The sequence below is a fragment of the Urtica dioica genome, chromosome 3 (assembly GCF_054948205.1).
Source record: "Urtica dioica subsp. dioica isolate 48M chromosome 3, U.dioica_male_clone48M_v1_H2, whole genome shotgun sequence".
Classification (NCBI taxonomy): Eukaryota; Viridiplantae; Streptophyta; class Magnoliopsida; order Rosales; family Urticaceae; genus Urtica; species Urtica dioica.
The window spans coordinates 45,865,330-45,889,998 of NC_142758.1; the positions used below are offsets into that span (position 1 = coordinate 45,865,330).

The following is a 24,669-nucleotide window of genomic DNA, read 5'->3' on the forward strand; positions in this document are numbered from 1 at the left end:
GGGAGAGGCTGTTTTGCACGGCCAAGGTAGCCTAGAGTGCACGAAATTATTAGGTCAAAAACCTTAATTTTTGCCTTCTCATGAACCCCTATTTATAGTAGTAAAAGGAGATATTCATGGAATCTTCCAGAATATTTTATTTCTTTTTATTGTGTTCACATTAGAGGATTTAATCTGGGCCCTTGGATCTCAACAAGTGAATCCTACTTTTTCTCTCATCCATCAGATCAATATCTATGGGATATTATTCTTTTATTTAAATAGAGAATAATTTATTTAGTGAGATAATAAATGATAATATATTATTCTCCTAAATATTCTCCTAAATACTTTCCTTTAAATAAGGAGAAAATATAGGACAATATCTTATATTTTTCTCTCTCCTTTATTTAAACAACTAAAGAGAAAATATTGGTAAATACCAATATTGAAATTTTCGAACTTGATGGCACACGGCCAAGGGGATTTGCGCAAATTCCTAGTGCCAAAACCCTAATTCGATTTTCATATTTTGTGCAAGGCCCAATTGCTTAAAACCCAATTAATTATTTATTTACTTGGTCCAACAATAAACAAATAATTAATAATTGTTTATTTACTTGATCAAACAATAAATAAACAATTCTACCATAAATATTTATTTAATTCTGCGAATACCCGTTTTCCAGAATTAATGCTGTCAATCACAATTACAGCAAGTGAGATTAATAATGATAAACATTATTATACGAAAGTTCTTATCCGCCTTTATCAGAGCCGAATCGGGGACTATGGACCTAGTAATAGAAGCTTAACAAATCCGATGAAAAAGACGAAATAGTCCTTTCTCTTTTGTCCATCGATTCGTCTAATCTTGGTCAAATACTCCACCTTGTAAGCCAAGACTGAACTCTCCTTTATACTAGAATTATATTTACTCATCGTGACGAGTGTCCACTGATATGTCAGTTCGTGATCAAGATTCTCTAGGTTCAACCCGTGTCAAGAGAAGTCAATTTTTCCGTTATACTTCTCTTGATACATATCAGCCCTAAGCATTGTTGCTTCCCCAGCGAAAGATTCTTTCGAACGTTACTTACTTCGAAAGTGCTAGCAATCTATCGGATCTGGAATCAACCCTTAGGTGAGTGAACATTAACCTTCTTTCAGGAAGGCTGGATTCCGTATCTGTAAATCACTTCCCACTCGAATTATGCTCTGAGAAAACTCCCAAGACATAAGCTGTGATTAGCATGAATAGCCTTTTAGCGAATGAGTCAAAGAGCTCAGTAACATAACCCAGTGTCCATGATCACTTCAGGATTTAGATCAAGTCTCACTGTGACCATCATAGTGACCTCGGTTAGTGTGTCGTAACGGTCCTTAAACGACACATCTACAACCAAGACCTGTCCTAGTCGTACACTTACCACAAGTGTAGAATGCTCCCACATAGTGATCAGCCTTCACCCATGTGTTCCACATATATGACTTTAGATATAGTTTTCCAGGCGTATATCAGTCATCGACCATGTTTTAGCACACCGCCCGAACTCAGGTGCCCAGCACGTGACTTAGTTAGATACGGAGGCTATGGAAAATAGTTGTTATTGATTCTAATTGTTTAGAACTCAACCCACTAATCATATAATGCTAATAAAGTAATCTTATTATCGAATTTAGTAATCATTTATTCATTATCTTTAAGTGGGCAATATTCCTAACAATCTCCCACTTTGACCAGAGAAGATAAGTTTCCTTCAGCCAATTTAATTCTTTGCCATCATTATAGACGGTTTAGACTTTGACCCATGATTGAGATTCCCATCATATGGATTCCCACTTTTATCTATACTCTATCATTTATGTCGATCTGACATATGTCCCATTTTCATATCATTCTAGTTCATGCATTTTTGCAAGTGATCTTTGACTTACCATTTAAGGTCAAGTCAATTTGTTCACAGTAAATAAATTTACTTCAGAACAAATTAACACTTCGCATACCTTTAGATTATACACCAGACTTTATATCTAAAGATAACAAGTCTCCCTATCAAGGTGTACATCCCTTTGGTGCCAAAACAGGTTGCACCCTTGCATGGTTTTATCTCATCACCACTTACTATAGTGTGATTTATTGAACGTGTTTAAATAAGAACTTTATTGACCTATTTCCATTACTTGGTTATTTATAGTTCATCCTTGTTTGTCGTGTTCATATTCAATATATACACAGGAGTTTAAGGATTTACTATATTTAAATAACTAAGTATCTCACTATTTCCAAAAATTACAGTGTTTACAACAAAATTAGTTATTCTCGGAAATACGACATTGTCTAAGGTCTAATTATTAGTCCTTTTAAAGACAATGTCAATAGCCTCAACATTGAGCTCATACCTTATATCAATAAGTATGTTTGAGACATAATGGAACGAGCATGTCGTTTCTAAATTTAATTTTAGAAACAGTTAGCTCAGTCAATTTACTTGTGTCATAATGAGGTCTAGAACTATAACAGTAATGACTTTATTCATGACACTTGTTTAGGAGCTACACTTATCGATCATTCTCAAAATATCGATTATAACAAACATCCATGTTCAATCATGACTAGTTTGTTCAGTACTCAGGATCTACCTTTCATATTTCAAAAGGTTTAGTAGTATAACTACTTCGATCCATGTCTTTATGTTATTGGAACTTCGTCCTCAAAGTACAGTTCTTCTTCAATTTTGAAGATCCCTAATGAAGTGGTTTGTGGTATCAGAAAGAAGAGTATCATTGATGATAATGTCTCTCCTTAAGGGCTCAATCCCTTACCTTATAGCTTATAAAACATTTCATTAATCCTTTTATAGACCTCTCTTTTCTTTAAGCTAATAGCTTAACAGGTTGATCTATTAAATATGGGCTAATAACTTTAAGACAAGTTAGTATGATCGAGAGTGATATCTCAAGATCATGTCTTTCCATTTAAGGAAAGTTTATTGCTGATGAGAGTGACAAGGATCCATTCTAGGATGCTCCCACTAGGTTATTGATTTTAACGAGAAGATAATTCAAAATTATCCTTCCTTTGAATTCATTGATTTATGTGGCAAGGTAATCATTGATTACTCTTCCACTTTAATTATTGAATAATAGCATATACATTCCGGCTAAGGATGCCATCTTCAATGATGGGTTTAATCCTGTGAAGGATGTTGCTATTTATTGAACAACAAGTGGCTAGATTTCATTAAAGAAAACTCCCACTCTTTTATTGAACAATAGTGACTAGAATCCAATTAAGGATGTTCCCACTCAATAATATTGGTTATTTAGTGGCTAGGTTCCATTTATGGATGCTCCCACTATGTCAATGAATAAGAGTAGTTAGGTCCCAGCTAAGGATGCTCTTACTCGATTATTGAATTTTAGACTGGCTAGGTTCCAATTAAGGATGCTCCCACTCAATCAATAAATCTAGAGTGACTAAGTTCCACTCAAGGATGCTCCCACTCAATCAATACGAATATTAGTGACTAGGTTCCAATTAAGGAAGCTCCCACTAATTTAATTCATCATCAACACTAACTCTTAGTTGTATCTCCTTTATTACTTATTATTCGCACAAGTCATTGTCGAATAATGGTAATAATTATTTAGACGCTTTCAAAGCTCTAAATAGTTCTTAAACAATAAAACATATTCAACATAAGAATTTAATGAAGTAATAAAAGCTAATTAAATTCTAACAGAGATAATAACTTAGAAAATATTTATATTTATTTATTGTGCTTCTATATAGCATATGAACGGAAGAACGTGACCTTCATATTCTATATCTTTTTCATAAGGACATAAGCATTCATGCATATTCAAATATCATAAAAGCAATCAAGGCATTCAATAGAAGGAAATATTTAAAGACACAACCATGTGTTCATAAATAATGTAATAATACATAAAGAAAGAAAGATTCATCCTTTCTGGAATAGCCATAAAGGCTACAATCCAGAAAACCTCGGATTATTAAATGACACATCCCATGTTAAAAAATAAATCCAAAAATGAAAGTAATAAAACTAGCGGGAAATTAGATCTTCAAACGGAGCATGAGCTTCTCTACAATTCGGGCTTGAATCCGACATTGTTCAGCAAGCTCGTCTACACACGTGTGCTCCATCAGATCTGCTCTGCAACAAGAAAAGAAGTATGCTCATGAATAATTATCCTCAAAACATTTTTAGGATATCTTTAATCATGAATTTTAAGGTACAATACCAGCATTCTTCTTGTTTTTCTCAAGCTCAGCCAAGTAAAAAGGACAATGCCTCTTCCAATGGCCTTCAGTGTTGCAGTGGTTGCATTTACCAATGCTTTCTCGCTTCTTTTCTTTTCCTTTTCCACTTCTCTTGAAGTTCTTCCTTTCCTTCTTAGCGGGACCTTTCCCCTTTGAAGTATTCGGACGTGCCTTAGATGACTCAGCACCAGAAGTCAACATCTTCTTGGTTTTAGGCGAAGAACTCTTGTCAGCATAGAGAGCTGACCCTTTGTTCTTCCCATGTCGAGTGATAGACTCGAAAGTCTGTAGTTCATTCAACAGCTGAGACAGTCCATACGTCAACTTGTTCATGATGTAGTTTGACATAAACTGTATGAAGTCACTCGAAAGGGAATTCAGGATTATTCCCACCTGAGTAACCTCATCCATCTGTGCCCCATGGAGTTCAGCTTCGGTGAAGTAGTTAGTCATCTTCATGACATGATCCCTCACCGGAGTTCCCGCAGTCATCCTAGTGCTAGTGCACTTACGGGTGAGCTCAATGCGGGCTTGCTCGCTTTGCATCCCAAACATTTGTTGCAACGAGTCAAGGATCTCCACAGCGGTCTCATTCCCTTCCATCTTAGTTCGCAACGCATCAGATATGCTTGCGAGCATGTAGGCCACCACCTTGTTATTGGCAGTAGTCCACTTGTCATAGTCCTCCCTCAAGTTCTTGGAGGCACCATGAGCAGGAACAGGAGGTCTGTCTTCAGTGAAGATAAAGCGAATGCTTTCACTCACAAGCACAATGTTGAGATTCGACTTCCACTTAGGGAAGTTATCTCCAGTCAGGACGTCTTTCGACAACAGGGCCATAATAGGGTTCGACATGATTACTAAAAACATAAAAGTACATTTATTAACAATATGAAAAGAAACAACTATCAATATAATTTAGGAAATAAAAACTATAATGCAAACATGCACGGGATAAAATACTAATCAAAAGAACCCAGTTTTTATATTCCAAGGTAATTCGACTAATAGCCACAGTCCGTTTCACTCTGGTGACGTAACGGAGTGCACCTAGTGAAAATGAGAACCATCTCAGATTAATGAGCAATCATAGTACATGCACCTTCATAACTATGCTCACTAACTACCAATTTTATAGGAATCTTTGGCCACATGAGCAACCACCGGTTGGTTCATGCATGAGTCAATCCAACATTTCAGTGAAAGAAATCTAGCTCATACGCACTAGCGTAACTAGTACACGCAGAGATCAACCCTCCCACCTATCGTCAGAGACACAACCTTGGTATTGGAATCAGAAAAGCCCTTCCGAATGGAACTGACCACCATGTTTAGAAAACCGCCGGTCACGAGGGGATCTTTCATCCTCACGGTGTTGTGTCAATGTTGGAGACCTACGACTCAATATACTTTCAGTATTTTAATTTTCCTAGCATTAACTTTAATCTAGGTGATCCACTCGAGTTAACTAAGTCATATTAAAAACTCGAGTGTTTCTAAGCTACCCTTAAAAACAGATGTTTCGATATAGCTTAGTGATTAGGAATTCGTGACATCTAGTCTTGATTATCCTAAAAGTATTCCATCACGGAAAAGCTCCCAGTAGAGAAGGTGAGACACTAGGTCTTCTTAAGTACCTCTCAGCTTAGCCTCTTATCGGCTTGGTGACAAAGCTCTCCGATCCGTTCAACTCATTCATTAATTAACTATCCTAATCCAATTAAACAATTTTAATGAATGAAAGCCCATGAGAACCATTAACATACGATACATGATCTAAGTTATAGCATACAAGCATGGCATAGTAATTAAATAAACAAGCAAGAGCATGCAAGAATGGTTTTATTCGGATTGATCGTTTCCTATTTGATTCTGTAAAGTAAATCAAGACGAGCCCAATCATATTGGCCCATGGATTCAATTGGGCTCATTCTTATGTCCCTTAGAAAAATAAATCAATATCAAATTATTTAATTTTTCTAATTTTTATCGAAAAAATTAATTAAGTAAGGGCCCATTCCAATGTCCCATTAAAATAAATCGATATCATAATAATTTATTTTGTAATGTTTTACATTAAAAATCATTAGGGCTCAACCCATACAATTAATTAAATAAAACATTTAAAAACTTAATTTTTTTTTTCGGTAAATTTTTTTTTTAATGAGTGGGCCCGTGGGCCCACTAGGGTTTCCGGGCTGAAGCCCGGACGAATCCTCTAATCTTGACCTAGGTCAAGATTAGACTTGAGGCTGCACCAGACCGCCGCCGCCACGAGGGCGCGGCCCAGCACTAAGAGGACGGCCGAGACTTGTCAGAAAATTTTGTGACAAGTTTTCTTGTGGCGTAGTTGTGGAGACTTTCTTCGTCCGTCATGCTTCTTCGTTGTGTGTCCGTCTCTCGCCGATCGTCGTGATCAAGAACGTCGCACCATCGGATTACAACAATAATAATAATAATTACATAAAACCTATACCCTTTGAATTTCGGGTTTACAAAAAATCTAGAAAAGCGAGAATAAAATATTCTACGATCAAACCACGAATCACAATCCACATATCATATATTGAATTGCATGAAATTCACATCCACATATAATTTCATTCAAACCATATTTAAATTAATTACAAGAACGAATCGATTAATTAATCATAACATCTAGCTCTGATACCACTTGTTGGGGAATCAAGTGGGTATCAGACACGAACAATCGCTCTGATACCACTTGTTGGTGGATCGAGCTCGCATCGGACACGAACGATCACTCCGATGCGACTCGTTTGAGATGATTCCACCATATAACCATATTAATGCGGAAAAATAATTAATTACGCTGATCATAAGCTAATTAAATTATGGTTATAATTAACAAGATCTAGTTATGTTTAATTAATTTCATTCACGAGAGCATATTTATCAAGCAACCGATTTGAACGAAAAACGAATACTTACAGTTTTTGGCTCACGAACTGAAAGTTTTCACAATCCGTCTTCGTCTTGAGTCGTCTTGATGAAGGACTCGAGGATGACACCTTAGTCTTCCGAAACGTAATCTCCGAGGCGAATAAGAAAGATGAGTGGGCACAGTCTTTATCTCACTAGATCACGAAACTAGGTATTTCAAGATCTCTCTCTTATTTTACTAAGAATGGAAACGAATTTCCGAGTGGAGGGAGAGGCTGTTTTGCACGGCCAAGGTAGCCTAGAGTGCACGAAATTATTAGGTCAAAAACCTTAATTTTTGCCTTCTCATGAACCCCTATTTATAGTAGTAAAAGGAGATATTCATGGAATCTTCCAGAATATTTTATTTCTTTTTATTGTGTTCACATTAGAGGATTTAATCTGGGCCCTTGGATCTCAACAAGTGAATCCTACTTTTTCTCTCATCCATCAGATCAATATCTATGGGATATTATTCTTTTATTTAAATAGAAAATAATTTATTTAGTAAGATAATAAAGGAGAATATATTATTCTCCTAAATATTCTCCTAAATACTTTCCTTTAAATAAGGAGAAAATATAGGACAATATCTTATATTTTTCTCTCTCCTTTATTTAAACAACTAAAGAGAAAATATTGGTAAATACCAATATTGAAATTTTCGAACTTGATGGCACACGGCCAAGGGGATTTGCGCAAATTCCTAGTGCCAAAACCCTAATTCGATTTTCATATTTTGTGCAAGGCCCAATTGCTTAAAACCCAATTAATTATTTATTTACTTGGTCCAACAATAAACAAATAATTAATAATTGTTTATTTACTTGATCAAACAATAAATAAACAATTCTACCATAAATATTTATTTAATTCTGCGAATACCCGTTTTCCAGAATTAATGCTGTCAATCACAATTATAGCAAGTGAGATTAATAATGATAAACATTATTATACGAAAGTTCTTATCCGCCTTTATCAGAGCCGAATCGGGGACTATGGACCTAGTAATAGAAGCTTAACAAATCCGATGAAAAAGACGAAATAGTCCTTTCTCTTTTGTCCATCGATTCGTCTAATCTTGGTCAAATACTCCACCTTGTAAGCCAAGACTGAACTCTCCTTTATACTAGAATTATATTTACTCATCGTGATGAGTGTCCACTGATATAGTGAGTTCGTGATCAAGATCCTCTAGGTTCAATCCGTGTCAAGAGAAGTCAATTTTTCCGTTATACTTCTCTTGATACATATCAGCCCTAAGCATTGTTGCTTCCCCAGCGAAAGATTCTTTCGAACGTTACTTACTTCGAAAGTGCTAGCAATCTATCGGTTCTGGAATCAACCCTTAGGTGAGTGAACATTAACCTTCTTTCAGGAAGGCTGGATTCCGTATCTGTAAATCACTTCCCACTCGAATTATGCTCTGAGAAAACTCCCAAGACATAAGCTGTGATTAGCATGAATAGCCTTTTAGCGAATGAGTCAAAGAGCTCAGTAACATAACCCAATGTCCATGATCACTTCAGGATTTAGATCAAGTCTCACTGTGACCATCATAATGACCTCGGTTAGTGTGTCGTAACGGTCCTTAAACGACACATCTACAACCAAGACCTGTCCTAGTCGTACACTTACCACAAGTGTAGAATGCTCCCACATAGTGATCAGCCGTCACCCATGTGTTCCACATATATGACTTTAGATATAGTTTTCCAGGCGTATATCAGTCATCGACCATGTTTTAGCACACCGCCCGAACTCAGGTTCCCAGCAGGTGACTCAGTTAGATACGGAGGCTATGGAAGATAGTTGTTATTGATTCTAATTGTTTAGAACTCAACCCACTAATCATATAATGCTAATAAAGTAATCTTATTATCGAATTTAGTAATCATTTATTCATTATCTTTAAGTGGGCAATATTCCTAACACATATCATATGCCTTATTCTTTTCTTGAGTATCCAATGATAGTCCTCGTACCTGTGCCTATCTCCACCATCCCCGTCTCTCCCCCAATCTTATTGGATTATTTCGACGGTGCCCGATGACCTGAGGACGATATTCGTTACCAACCATGTTTTGAGAAATACTCCGTTTATGTTGGTTTAAATCAGTATTACTATGACCCTCGCGATAGAGACTTATATGACTTCATACACTCACATCATGACTTGGTACGGGTATTGCCTGATGCAAGACCAACAACCTCATACATTTCAGCGACTTCGACACTCTAACTACGACTAGTGAGTGTGAATTATTTTAGTATGCTTTGGTTTGTACATAATTTAGCGTGACTTTGTGTGAAAACTCTCTATAATATGTGTCTTGGTTTGTATTCTAGTGTGGCATGCTTGATGTGAGATGAGAACTCTATTTTGTGTGGTTAGGTGTGACTTGTGATTTAAAACTCTATTATGTAATATCTATATGTGTTGTGAACTCCATTTATGTATGTTTGAGATGTGAAATTATCAACTTCATTATATATTATGATATATAATATGTATGTTTGTGAAAATTTATTTTTTCCTAAAAATGTTTATAAATTATCTCGTGGAAAACTTTTTTTTTTTTGCGATTTACTTCAACAACAATGCTTTACCAAATGAAAACGATAACCTAAGAACTTCGACACTTATCACGGTATACCATAGAATGTAAAGAGTAAATCACTAAAATTAAAGTTGCAACACGAAAACGATAACCGATAAGTTGAATGTTGATCAATACATTAATCTTGCAACCTTTAATTCAACAATTGTTGGCGCCTTGTCAATAAGTATTTTATTAATGTCTGAAAGAAAACATATGTCGAAGTCCTTTCTTCTTGGATATTACTCTTAGGATTTAACATTTAACATTATTAGCTTATGCACAAAGAAAGAGGTTTAACTATGCAAATCTGATTCCGTGTAGTAAACTTGTGTAAAATGTACAATATGCATAGATACTTATACTCACCTTTGCTTTAGATAATTTAATATTTAGAATATATTTTTGGAAACCAAAGTAGAACAACTTTAGATTAAACTTTCAATATTTAGCATCCAGAAGAAAACTAAACTTCAGTAATATTTAAAATAATTCAAAGTTTGTAGTCAAAATCTTTGTTGTCATCAAGGATCGAAATACCGTTACCGTTACCGTTCCGAGCTTTCGAATTTACTGGTAACCCTGGTACCGTAAAGGAATACCGGGGGAAGCAGGAAAAAAAAGGAAACCGGTACCGTTGAACTTACCGTTACCGTAGAGGAATACCGTCAAATACCGTATTTACCGAGAGGAATTCAAAAAAAAAATATACAAAAAATATTATTTATATATCATTTAATGATACATATAATAATTATATTTTAAATATATACATATATATATATATACAAAATATCTATATATATTTATATTTATATATATGTATATATATAGGTTGATAATCACCTCTAAATTTACTATTTTAAGTGTAAGACTTTTCTTCAAGAGTTTTTTGAATTGTAATTTCGTTATGGATTTTAATTTACAAATGTCAGTAAAAAAATCACTACATCTTTCTTTAATCGATTAATTTAGAAATCCTGGATTGGTTAAAACTTAAAATTTTAACAGTCACCACATAATTAGTGGATCATGTTTTTAAAGTTTAAATTTGCAAACTAACAATTCAAAGATCCCACAATTACGAGATAGCTTCTATAGAAATTATCTGTTCTCCAAGTCCTCTTCCTTCTTATATAGCGCTTTCTTTTATTTTAAATATAATTTGAAGTAAACTCGATAAATATACTCGTGTAGAGAACTTTTTCTGTTAAATTTTACTCGTGTGAAAAACACATCTACAATTACGCGGGCCAATTGAAAGATATAAACAAGAAATAAGAAAATAAACACGGGCCAATTCGCTTCTTTTTTCTTTTTCATCTTTTCCTCATACTTGTTATCAATAATTAATTATAAAAAACTCTATACACCTGATCTTGAACGGTCTTTCAGCACTGTAGAACTGTGCACTACCCAAGATCGGCAAAGAATTAAAACCCCAACTGTTCTTTCAGAGCTATCCTATCCGTCCATGTATACAAATGCAATATATTATAATATCTATATAATCTGTACATACATATACGATAAAACCCTTTCAGAGATATATTATAATAGAGAAATTTCATTAATTGGGCTTAATAAGCCATTAAATATCAAGATTAGACCCTAATGTTTAAAAATATCTGAATATGGACTTTTGGCCTAAAATCGGACAAAAATACCCTTGATTCAAAAAACCCATATTTTTCTCTCATTTTCAAATGATTTTCATCACAATTCTTTTGTATGTTCGAATTGGTTGCGCTAGGATTAGAATTGAATTGTGATGAAAATAATTTGAAAATGAGAGAAAAATATGGGTTTTTTTAATCAATGGTATTTTTGTCCGATTTTGGCCAAAAGTCCATATTCAGATATTTTTAAACATTAGGGTCTAATCTTGATATTTAATGGCTTATTAAGCCCAATTAATGAAATTTCTCTTATAATATCTATATATCTATATAATCTGTACATACATATTAATTTATTATACAAAGTTACAAACCCTCTCTCTTTCTTCTCTCTTCACTCCCGAGTTCTTCTTCTCAAATACCTGCAAAAAATTAAAACCCTATTTTTGGAAGTTTGATCTTGAAATTTCAAGATTTAAACTCAAAATCATAAAAAAAAAAAACTCAAAAACGACGGGAACCTCACCGGGAAAGGCGGGATCCGGCGGGAAATAGGAAGAAATGGCTCTGATGGCGTCGGGAAGTGGCCGGTTTGGCGGGATCCGACCGGGATCTGGGAAAAAATGGCTTGAGTGGCGTCGGGATTTTGTCTAGATAAAACCGAACCAAATGACAATTTTCAAAGGGGATCCGGCCTTTTATAGCCGGTTTTTTCTTTTTTTTTTAAGTGAACCGGACCAGGAAGTGGGAACCGGGTTCCTACCCGGATCCCGGTCCGGTTCCCCCAGAACCACCGGAAAACTCCGGTTTTGGTGGTTCCGGTGCCGGATAGCTCCAAAAAGGGGGAACCGGACCGGTTCCCGTCCGGTTCCCCCGGGATTTAAATCCTTGGTTGTCATATACCACCGAATATCCACGTAGATAAATGTGAGACAAACACTTAACCACCGGTTAACTATCAACCTTGCACTTTTTGCCGGTGTAGATGTACGCCTGAAGTAAATGCGCACAAAAAAAAAAAAAAAAAAAAATTCTTATAATAAGAATGAAAAGTTCGGTATTATAAAAAAAATCTTTTTGAAAATAAGATACCCCTGGAAATCATTTTGTTTTCATTTGAGGGGATTGACAATGGTGCCGAAACTACAAAAGTAGAGACAAAATTCCCTAAATGCATCGCGTTTGAAATCATTTTCGGATTATAACTTATATGGTCAGACAAAAAAATACTCTTTAAATAATACTTAAAACATAAAATTAAAATTTGCTTCATTTTATATTATCCTTCTTTTATAGCCGCCGACGAATATACAAAAAATAATCAGGTAACTAACCATATATACACTTTTACATTGCTATATAGCTACTTTTTCGTAAATATTAGATAAATAACCACAAATATGACATGTCATTCCTGATTTACCCTTTCATTGAAATAAAATAATGAGATATTTATGTCAATTTACGTGTGAAAATACATGGACGTGATAATTTATCTAGTATTTACAAAAAATCGACTATATAGTAATATGAAAATATAAATATGACTATATACCTAATGGGCTATATCAAAATAATTGAAAAACGAAGGTTTGAAGTTTGAACTAATGGCGTAAAGAAAATGCACACTAAGTGAGATATTCACAAGATTGGGAAGTGAGATATTATAAGAATTGAGTGTTGAAAATTAGTTTGCCCAGGAAATTGCCACGATATCCGAACACCCAGCTTGGCCCATTATTTTTGCCTGGATCACAAAGTCAAACAGCATTAAGCCCATCATCATCGAAAGCCATAAAGCCCACGAAATAATTAACAAAATTATTACAATGGTCATGCCACGTGTACATGTCTTAGTGGCTCCCACTAAAGTATAATAGAACCCCACTCGTCGTGCCCTATCTGGTTACCTTACCTCCACTTTCACTATTTTTTTTTTAATATTATTTTATCGCGCTAAGTGTCAGAAATAGAGTGACCAAACTGCCAATACAAATACTTCACCACTCTCTCCGTGAAAACAAAGCACCCAAGAAGTTAGGGTTCGTTGCGATTCCGATGGACTCATCTTCTACGCCGCCGTCTGCGGCGGCTTCCGCTACGCACATAGCTATGGCGGCTCTGGTCGGAGCTTCGATTATGGCCGTCTCGGCTTTCTTCATCCACAAGCGAAGCGTCGACCAGGTCATCCACCGTCTCACCGAGCTCCGGCGAAACGGCGAGAAGAGCTCCGCCGCCGAAATTTCCGACAGCGACGAAGGAGAAGAAGACGAAATGGACGACGAGACGGAGTTCGGCTCCGACGGAGACGATGTTTCCGACAGGAGAATCGGCGGCGGTGGATTCCCGGCTTCCGTCGGCGAGAATCTACGGCGGAGCATCGTGGTTTCGTCTTCGCTTCCCAACGTGGCTTTCGGAAGCCGAGATTCGGGCGAGGGAGACGAAGACCTCGATCGTATCTCGAATCTTAGGGCTCGTGAAGTTTCCTCTTCTCTAGATAAGCTCAATCACATTCCTCTTGGACTTCCTCCTCTACGGACTGACAAAAGACATGGTATATCTTCTATATTCCCAAAATTGATTCCTTTCAATGTCCTAGTTTTAAGACGTTTGCTTTGTGATGAATTTGAAGTTTGAAACTTCTTTTGCAGGGAGTGAGTTGGCTTTGGATCGTGCTGCGTCGTACAGAAGAGTGGCGTCAGTTGATAGGCTAGTCACTCCGAGGTCACAGAGTGGCACTAGTTTTGATATTGCTGGAGATTCCGATGATGAAGGAACTGAGCTAAATGGCGATGATGACGAGTTTTTCGACTACGCGAATTTGGAGGCTCCAGTTAGCAGTGTTAGTGGACATGTAAGTCAATTCCAGAATCTAAATTCTGCCTAATTGACTATGCAAATTCAGAGACTTCAGTTTTCTAGCGTAAGGCTACCATTATTTTAAGTGCGAAAATATTAGTAGCTGTATTTAGAAAAAAGGATATCAGATGATATATTCTACCATTCTTATTGATATGATGGTGCTCTATGAAACTGCTCTATGTCATAATATTCGTAGAAGTGCTATACGAAAAAAAAGGACATCAAATGAAAGTGCTATACGTTCGTAGAATTTTATAATTTATAGCTTACTAGTTTTATTTCTCGAGTTGTGGGTGGTTCTTATACTGTTAAATAGCTTGAGATTGTAACTCGATTTGAATTTTAACGTGACATGTTTGTGGCCTTGATACGTATGCATTTTGAATTTTTAACCGGCTGCAAGTAATATTTACTGTTGGAAGTATAATAACATGGTAGGATCTGCCCATTTTACTAGTTGATGAATTTGCAGGAAGTAAATTCAAACATTCAGAATTCTTCTGCAGCTCAACTGATAGGTAGTGATCAGAATCCTACGCAAGATCAGACATATAAAGTAACTTCAAATGAAGCACACGCTGGTGCGGACTTACAAGCAGATGGAAAGGTGATTTCAGCCCCAGGGCACGTGGATGACCAAGACCATACTTTTTCAAGCATTATTTTACCTCTGTGTCGACCATCTCATGGTATATTTTTTTTACTGTCTTGAAAGATTTGTAAGTATAATTGTGTATTTTCTTGCAAATCAGCACCATTTGCATATTTCTGCTTCACAAGTGATTTAGTTACACTGTTAGAAGATGAAAAGTTATAAGTGATAGTGTGATACAGCTTAGACACTAACATGTTTGATCAACTTCAATTTGCTTCTTTGAGTAACAAACTATCTTTTGAGCTATATCATTACGTCAGTTATGAAGATGTCTAAGATATTGTCTGTCCGTTGTTGAAATATTTGGATTAAAGATTCAACGAACCAAGAAGAGGAAGAAGTTTGCAAGCTACTTCGTGAATGTTTGGATTTGCGTAAAAAATATGTCTTCCGGGAAGAGCTTTCTCCATCAATGATGTCAACTACGGCTGACTCCAGCCCATCAGACTCGAAAAGAGACCTGTTTCATTTTGAATCAGTCAAGGCTTCAGATGTAAGCCTCTCCATTTTCTCTCTCCCCAACCTTTATCTTTTAGCATATACAATAAACTCTCTCTTTCAAAACCCGTCACATAATATGCGAATATCAAGATATTTATAGTCACTAATTGGCGTGTTTATTATTTGTCTGATTTTATTACATATATTTTCATTCAGCATTTCTTTAGGATGGAAGACGGTGTAGCGCATGTGTATGCAAAAGGGAACGGTAAGTTATCAGACAGGAGGGATCACTGGTTCATGTTTGTCTTTTGTAGCTCTAATTCAGATACATTATAGACCTATTTCATGTGAGCTTAATTTCTTTATGCAGAAACCGAGGAACTCTTCCCTGTCACAGATTCAACAACATTTTTCACCGATATGCACTTTCTCTTAAAGGTCATGTCTCTTGGAAATATTCGCACGACATGTTATAACAGACTACGATTTCTCGAGGAGGTGTGCTTCTCTCAATTAGATTCTAATGCTCAAATTTTCTACAATTCATTTGGTTTGTGTTTGTATCTGTGATTGTGATTGTGATTGTTACATGATTAAACAGAAATTTCGCCTACATCTGCTAGTAAATTCAGACAAAGAGTTCTTTGCTCAGAAGAGTGCACCGCACCGAGATTTTTACAATATTCGAAAAGTTGATACACATATCCATCATTCTGCCTGCATGAATCAGAAGCATCTTTTAAAGTTTATCAAGTCCAAGCTGAGAACCGAACCCGATGAGGTATATGCTTTATACTTTATTTTTTTAAATGTTCACTGAGGTGCATAAAAGTCTACTCTATTGTTTAGGATAGAGCCCACTACTTCCATTAGCTTTCTGGTTTCTTAGTATCAGTTCATTCACGCTTGTTAACAAGTCTAATTTCATTGGACAGGTGGTTATATTCAGAGATGGAAAGTATCTTACACTAAAGGAAGTTTTTGAGAGTCTCGACTTGACAAGGTCTAAGTTAGTTTACGCAGTTAAAAGAAATTTATTACTTAGCAGACTCTCTAACTCCAATATAATGTTTATGGCATTGTAGTCATGATCTGAACGTTGATTTACTGGATGTACATGCTGATAAAAGCACATTCCATCGATTTGACAAATTCAATCTCAAGTATAATCCTTGTGGACAGAGCAGACTCAGAGAGATATTCTTAAAGCAGGAAAATCTCATCCAAGGTATGTTTTGGCAAAAGTAATAGTTGGCCTAATAACCTGCTAAAATTCAAAAACAGAAATGTCGTAAAGTTCATAATGTGTTGTCTTCAGATTCAAGATGAAGATACTTTTTCAAGATCAGTTGTGTCCATGCTTGTTTGCTGAGCACTGTATTTATTTTACAGGACGGTTTTTGGCAGAGATGACAAAAGAAGTTCTATTGGATCTAGAAAACAGCAAGTATCAGGTTATTTTTTTTAGAATAAGCATGTTATACATATTTCCATATTGCATAATCTATTTAATCCCCACATTCATGTAAACTCCTATACTATATTAAGAGTCTTGGTAGATTGTTCTGAACTATGTTAGTTCAATATCAGTAAGAAAATTGATATCTTATCCGAGTCTTTTCTTTGCAGATGGCAGAGTACAGGATCTCAATATATGGAAGAAAGCAAAGTGAATGGGATCAGTTGGCTAGTTGGGTTGTTAACAACGAAATTTACAGTGATAACGCTGTATGGCTGATTCAGGTAGCGGGGCTTACCTTTTTTTTTTTTTTTTTTTTTCCTTATTTTCTTTTCCATATTACAATATTTACTAATCTTTGTCGTTCCCATAGATATCATGCTCAGTCATATAGGATTTAGCTCTGCTTGCACATCTACTGCATGCAAGTCTGCTTCTAGTCTATGGTAGAATATCAAGTGGTTCCTTTGGTATAAGTCTTTTTTAATCTTTGTTTCATTTTAGCTTAATCTCTTATCACAATAAACTTCAATAGGAATAGGCAATGCCAGTTGAGATCAAAATATTTTCTCCTCTGACTATTTTCTTTATTCCATTTAATAGAAACATTTTTTTTTATTTATGTAAAAAATGAAAGAAAAATGCCCTTTATAAAAAAAAATGAAAGAAAAGAAGTAACAAAACTAGGATAGAGAGAGCTAAAACTCAGCTCCCATTACTACACTTTTAAGCATACGTATCCTAGGGCACAGCAAGAGCCTTTAACAGTCTCCTTACAAGTAATGTGCTATCTCTGTACCTCATTCATTCACCCACTTGCATAAGTGCTTAATTTGGTATTTTCCACATTATGTCCACTCTGGTTCCTACTCTACCAATCTTCTCATTTATTTTCTGAAACTATCTCTGCAGCTACCTCGTCTATACAATATCTACAAGAAAATGGGAATTGTCACATCTTTCCAGAATATTTTAGACAATGTATTTATTCCACTCTTCGAGGTCACAATCGATCCAAATTCTCATCCCCAGTTGCATATGTTCCTGAAGCAGGTCAGTTGGTTGATATCCAGATTATTGTTAATTTGACACATGAACTAAAGTGGATCTTGCTCTAATCGTAGACCATCACCAACAAAAAAGAGAAACAGTAATTTGATTAAAATGTACAATTTAGTTCTTTTAAAGTTAACATCAGTCTCATTCTTTGTGTTCACTTTTCTAGCGACTGTCATCCAAACCCCCATAGAATGTAGGTTTTATTATTTCAATGATCTAAATATGATATGCATATGCTTGTTTGAGTAAATTTTAGTAATTAAAATATTCCCACCTCTTCTTCACTCTACAGTTGATATCTGTCAATTAGTTTTGTGGAAAACCTGAGCAAACATATATGTAATCAGTTCATGTTTCTTTATGCAATATTATTTTTATAAACATTTTGCAGTGCTAAGTTGTTATAAACCCTATTTATGTATATAAATATGCAGGTAGTGGGTTTTGACCTCGTTGATGATGAAAGTAAACCAGAAAGGCGACCAACTAAACACATGCCGACTCCAGCTGAATGGACTAATGAATTTAATCCAGCGTTTTCTTACTATACTTACTATACCTATGCAAACCTTTACGTTCTTAACAAGGTATTCAATACTACTATTAGAAGGCTAAAATTCAACTTTTCTTTACTTCGCGGTATATATTAGATCGATCCATTCGAGTCGGAGTAAAATTGTTATGAGATAACTTTTAACGTTGGTTTCCTTCTTTCAGCTTCGTGAATCTAAAGGAATGACAATAATAAAATTACGCCCTCACTGTGGGGAGGTAGGCTTTATAAATTTTTTTTTTCTTCTCTGTAATCCAATTATAACTTTTATTTTTAAAATTTATTTCGTGTTTATGATTTGCGAGACTTGTTGCAGGCTGGTGATGTTGACCATTTAATAGCTGGATTTCTTCTATGCCACAATATTTCTCACGGGATCACTCTCCGAAAAACTCCTGTTTTGCAATATCTATATTACCTCGCTCAGGTTTCACTTCTTTTGTTCAAACCTTACCTACTCAACTTCTATTACATGCTTATCATACATCAAATTAATATCTCCCATCTGTACACAGGTCGGCTTGGCTATGTCGCCTCTGAGCAACAATTCCCTTTTCTTGGACTATCATCGCAACCCCTTTCTCATGTTTTTCCAGCGCGGACTGAACGTCTCTCTCTCAAGCGACGATCCTTTGCAAATCCACTTAACTAAGGAGGCACTCGTTGAGGAATACAGCGTAGCTGCAAAGGTAGACTTTTTTTTCTTTTACGACACCATATCGAACTCTGTATCTCATTCATCATTTTGGATGCCAGGTATGGAAGCTCAGCGCATGTGATCTTTGCGAAATCGCAAGGAATTCTGTCTATCAGTCTGGATTTTCACACGCAGCCAAGGTAATTTCGGTGATCAAATGCTAATTGTCTTTGTCCAACCATTTTGGGTCGATGGTTAAAACAAAAATATGGTTATGATGTTGCAGTTGCATTGGCATGGTAGAAAATATTTCTTGAGAGGCCCTGCAGGGAATGATATTCATAAGACCAATGTGCCGAAGCTAAGGATCGCCTTCCGACATGAGGTGAGTTTGTCTTTTTGTGATAATCTCCGAACAAAAACGGTAATTTTTTTAGATATATATTTTCTGAACAATCTCGTCGTTTTTTTTTTCTTCTTTCGAAGACATGGAAGGATGAAATGCAGTATGTGTACTCGGGAAAAGCCGCGTTTCCTGAAGAGGTAGACCTGTAAAAATGAGATCTCATCGCTCGCCATATCGGCTTATTTGTGATGCCGATAGAGAATGGTCGATCTAAGGTTGAAATATTATTGTTCGCTTCAAGTTTTCCTCGACCAACGCTGCGATGTCATTCTTGAAAACCTATTTGGACTTGGCATTTTCTTGTGAACTTGAGTCTTGCCGAGAAATATGATTTTGCGACAAAAAAATCATATTCTTATGCTCAGAAAATCAGCTCTAAATTTTGTTTTTCAGTCTGGAAGAATTGTTAGAGAATCCTTGATGTATGAATCAACAAGATTAATAAATCCTGGAGATGGTTATTTATTAAAGTTTTATTAACCAGGATAGCACAAATTTGTTGAATTACAAGACATCTTCTCACGTAACTTGAATTACACAGGAAGATTTAAATAGTATGTGGTAGTGTTATGAAAATTTTCAAACTAAACGGTCACTAAGTTATAAAAATGGTGTTATACAGATCATTAACATTTAATTTTTCACTCTTTCTTCCCCGTATGAATTAGAAGGAAAATGATGCATGAATGATACATGTAAAAATGTATTACTCTATAACATGATTTTAATTAATTAGAGTAGTGTATTTCTTTTTGCCTACTACAAAGTAAAAACAACAAACAAGGTAAATATGTTTGGTGGTCCCAAAATTACGCAAGCAAACACATCCACTATGACCGGTGGTCGCTGAAGTAGGTAGCCACTTGAAAAATAAAATAGAAAATTATCTTCTTAGAATGTATATTTTACATTAGCTATAAAAATAAGTACTTTTTTTTATGATTAGATCTTGCTTTAATTGAGTGGCGGCGGTGCGAGCTTTACCTTAAAAACCAATAGTGAAATCTCATATTATTTATTAGAGTTATTGACGACAAAAAATATTTAAAATTTTTGATTTATTGCACTTTAATACTCAATCACTGTCTCCGTTCCTACTTTGGTCATTAGACTGTATTGGGCGGTCATGATTGATTTAAGTTAATAAATACTTTACAAAAACCATTTAAAACAAATAATTTATAATTTTTTTTTAAAGGAGGTTCAAAATTAAAACACGATACAAATCAGAGAAGTAAATCCCCAAATTGAAACCAAACATTGTATACTAAATTGTTCTATTTTGTTTAGTATACAATGTTTCTTTCAATCTGATCTCTGTTAAAAAAAATCATTTGAATTTTCGTCTTGTTTTTCCTCTCTCTACTTCAAGTCCTGTGAAGAGAGTCTGTTTTGATGTGCGATATGTCTTTTAAAATCTCCAAAACAATAAAAGAAGAGAAAGAGAACATAGATGCTGAGAAATGCCCTTTCTTTGCTTCAAAAATAACACATTTATACCCTGTGTTTTAGTGAAATGTCGAGTTTAATCCTCGGTTTTCTAAAATGTCGAGTTCATACCCTCTGTTTAACTAAAATGACGAAATTATACTCTCTGTTTAACTAAAATGACGAAATTATACCCTGAAATAGACAACAGTGTTACGAATATTCTTTTTATTGATTTTTCATTGACGTTGACTATAATATTTATATATAAACACCAATTATCTTTATTCATTCGCGCCATATATGTAATTTATTTAAAAACTAAAAAATAAACAACAGTCCCTTAATCGTGAAGAACACAGAAAGAGGCAAATAGGTAAACATCGATAGTTGATAGTCATCAAAATCGCATATTCGAACAGAGTATCCAGGATTTAGAGTTATAATTCGAACACGGAATGAAGTCATTTCTTAGGAGGTGAGTTTTATTATTTAATTTCAATTTAAGGCTATTTTTATTTCAAAATTGAGAATTTGGAAGTTAGGGCACTGATTTAGATTTGATTTGGTTTTTCTTATATAAGAGTTAATATCAATGAAAGAGAGATTTGTGACGTTGTTATTCATTTCATGGTATAATTTCGTCATTTTAGTTAAACAGATGGTATAATTTCGTCATTTTAGTTAAACAGAGGGTATGAACTCGACATTTTTGAAAACCGAGGGTTAAACTCGACATTTCACTAAAACACATGGTATAAATGTGTTATTTTCCCTTTTGAATTTGATCTCTTCCTCTCTCAAACTCGTCGCTCACTTCACCACCGCACCACCGACTCACTCTCCATCTTCTTCTCCTCCACTGTCGAGTACAGCAATGGACGTCGTCGTCGCAGTGATTCGAGGCTTACCGCCCGTTGAGCTCGCTTCAATGGTCGTCAATTTAATTTCCAGTACTCTCATCTCTCTCTTTGCCGTTTGACCCGCAGGGCATCTTCTGCGCCGTCCGATTCCGAATTCCGGCGGCGAAGGACGACGACGTCTCGGCATCTCCGGGAGGAACTCCGATTCGCCGGAGCAACGGCAATGGATAGGCTCCAGAGATCACGATCGGCGTAGACGTCAAAGCCGCTGTGATCTAGTGTTTCGCCGCGATGTTCGTGCAAGTCGTGGTGCTAGGGTTTGGCGGAGTCGGTTTGGTGAGATGTGGTTCGGGGTTCGAGGAAGAAGACGATCTGTGGTCTGAGCTCTGCTGGCCAGCGACGCAAACCTTGATTTTGGGGCTTTCTTGATTTAGTGATTTAAGCAAAGACTCCAATTTTAATATAAGACATTTGAAAAATAACCACACCATAAATTAAAGAGTTAAAAATAAGGGCGGGTCGAGGAATTCGCCCAAACAACCCCAACTCTTTTAAAATAATAGCCCACCTATTAGTTTATTTAGGTAAATAGGCCAAACCCAAATCTAACATTAAAATATTCCAATTTTACCCTTCACTCCACTTCGTCGCCTCCTACTATTAAAATTCCAGACTCTGCGCGAGAAAGCTGCTTCAATGAGAGAGTCACTCCAAAAGAGCCAGACCATTACAGACAACATGGTCTCAATCCTCAGCTCCTTCGACCACCGTCTCTCTGCCCTCGAAACAGCCAATGAGACCGAATCAAGTCTCTCTCTCTCTCTCCCTCTCTCGCCAATTTTCGCATCTGATTTGATATCTTGCCAATTAGCGCCGATTTGGATGCTGTAGCGTCTGATCGGCGCTTGGCGTGCCGATCAAGACTGTTTTCGGAGAAGGATAGTCACAGTTAATCACATTGACTTTCACATTTACTCCAATTAATTATTTCAATTAATACGCAAAACTGGACTTGACCGCGAGACTCGCCGATGTTCGAGATCATTTTTTAAAGAGGTTCCTAACAGTTAATCGGATTAACTATCACATTTAATACGCAGAATTGGACTTGCGACCTTCAAACGACTGTATCGACGCAACCGCAGGATGCGCCGATGTTGGAGATCATTTTCGAAAGAAATTTGTCAGAGTTAATTTGATTAACTGTGACAGCTAATCGGATTGACTGTCGCCGAACTGAAATGCAGAAGCCAACGAGTCAAGGAACACAATTCATCCATGGCGGCTCCGCCTCGGACGCTCTCTATCGACGTTGAGCACGATTAGAGACGATGTTATGTCATCCCTCTCCCTCTTCCACGTCCTCGTCGAAACCTTAGTCGAGGCCAAAGAGCTTCTCACCGTGGGTGACGATGACTCCGTCGTTGAATAGATCAGACTGAGAGATCAAGCTATTGCCTTTTTTAATTCATGAATATTACAGCCATGTAAATGTGAAAACGTGAGACAGAGTTGCGTTTTTGAGTTAATGTGAAAGGTAAATTTGAAAACTAAGATAATATGGGCTATCTCTTTAATAAAATTGATACTTTGACTATTTTGATGGCCCCTTTATTAAAAAGCTACTTATTAACAAATTTCTTAAAATAAAATGATTTTTAATGAATTTAAAAAAAGAAAAGATAAAATTATTTCTGAAACAATCTCTATTTCACACGTGTTTTTGCATTCAATTCTAACGATCAAAGTATAAACAGAGACACGATTTTTTTTTAAATTGAGTATTTTTTTCGCAATTTTTAAAGATTGAATATTAAAGTATAACAAATTAAAAATTTTGAGTATTTTTGGTGCAACAACTCTATTTATTACATGATATTTGTATATATACGAATAACAAATAATTGGCTGCTTAAGCCACGGAATGTGTAGCAATTTATTTTTAGCCAATCTTTTGTTAATTTCCTGTAAATAGCCATATTGCTTACGTGGCAGCTTATTAAATAAATTAGGTTTACATTTTTGCCCTTATTTAATTCGGCAGATTGAATTAATTAGACAGTTTTTTTTTCAAATTTCGAATGAAATAAATAAGGCAGTTTTTTTTTTTTAAATTTTTTTTTTAAGGAAATCGATTAGGAAAGTAGTTATAGGTACCGGTTGACCTTAGGCAATCAATTTATATTTTTGTGGCAAAATATAATATTCAATATGCAAAATATTCCTCATTTATTGACTTTATTCTGGAAAACAATTCAAATATTACAATTACGATATTCATGATCTCAGTTGGCCGCCAAAATATTTTCGAACGTCCAAAATATTTACAGAATTTTTTCCAGTTTTTATTTACACGAATATACTGTAATTATGCTTCTTATTTACAATGAATATACTGTAAATATGTTTTGTATTTACAATGAATATACTGTAAATATGCTTATTTACACGAATATACTGTAAATATGTTTTCTATGAACAAAAAAAACTGTTCTTCGCGGTGTCGCAGATCGGGACCTTGGACGCAGATCGCGGAGAGGAGGACGAAGTGACACTTTGACGGCGGTGGTGACGTGATGGTGGCTGTGATTATTAGTGGTGGTCGTGATTATTAGTGGTGGCGGCGGCCTGAAGGAGGTGCTGCCTCTCGCGGAGCTTGGAGGCGGGAAGAACCATTTCACACGCACGCACGGCCAGAACCATTTTATGGCTGTGAAATCAACTCTCTGGTGCTCTCTGCGTCGTTTCCCGTGTCTCCTCTCGGTCCGGCATCCTCGGCGGCTCGTGGCTGTCCTCGTTTTCTCGGCTGGAACACGCGCGGGTGGTGCTCGGTCTCGGCCATTGATGGCGCGCAAGGAATGAAAAAGAAGA

The 24,669-nt window shown here is 35.9% G+C and overlaps 1 protein-coding gene across 2 annotated transcripts; it reads left to right on the forward strand.

Annotated features, from left to right (window-relative positions):
* Positions 1 to 13,380: 13,380 nt before the first annotated feature.
* Positions 13,381 to 19,981, forward strand: LOC149403127 (AMP deaminase-like). 2 transcript variants are annotated; one of them, XM_089609260.1, is made up of 19 exons: positions 13,381 to 13,986; positions 14,084 to 14,286; positions 14,752 to 14,983; positions 15,264 to 15,442; positions 15,607 to 15,658; positions 15,764 to 15,891; positions 15,995 to 16,174; positions 16,329 to 16,396; positions 16,479 to 16,621; positions 16,786 to 16,847; positions 17,023 to 17,136; positions 17,765 to 17,905; positions 18,346 to 18,498; positions 18,629 to 18,682; positions 18,781 to 18,891; positions 18,980 to 19,153; positions 19,221 to 19,301; positions 19,388 to 19,486; positions 19,588 to 19,981. In XM_089609260.1, the coding sequence occupies exons 1-19, from the start codon at positions 13,491 to 13,493 to the stop codon at positions 19,654 to 19,656; spliced, it is 2,739 nt and encodes a 912-aa protein (XP_089465386.1). In that variant the 5' UTR covers positions 13,381 to 13,490; the 3' UTR covers positions 19,657 to 19,981. The 2 variants fall into 2 exon arrangements, with proteins under 2 accessions (XP_089465386.1, XP_089465387.1); XM_089609261.1 differs by having other exon boundaries at positions 14,767 to 14,983.
* Positions 19,982 to 24,669: the final 4,688 nt, after the last annotated feature.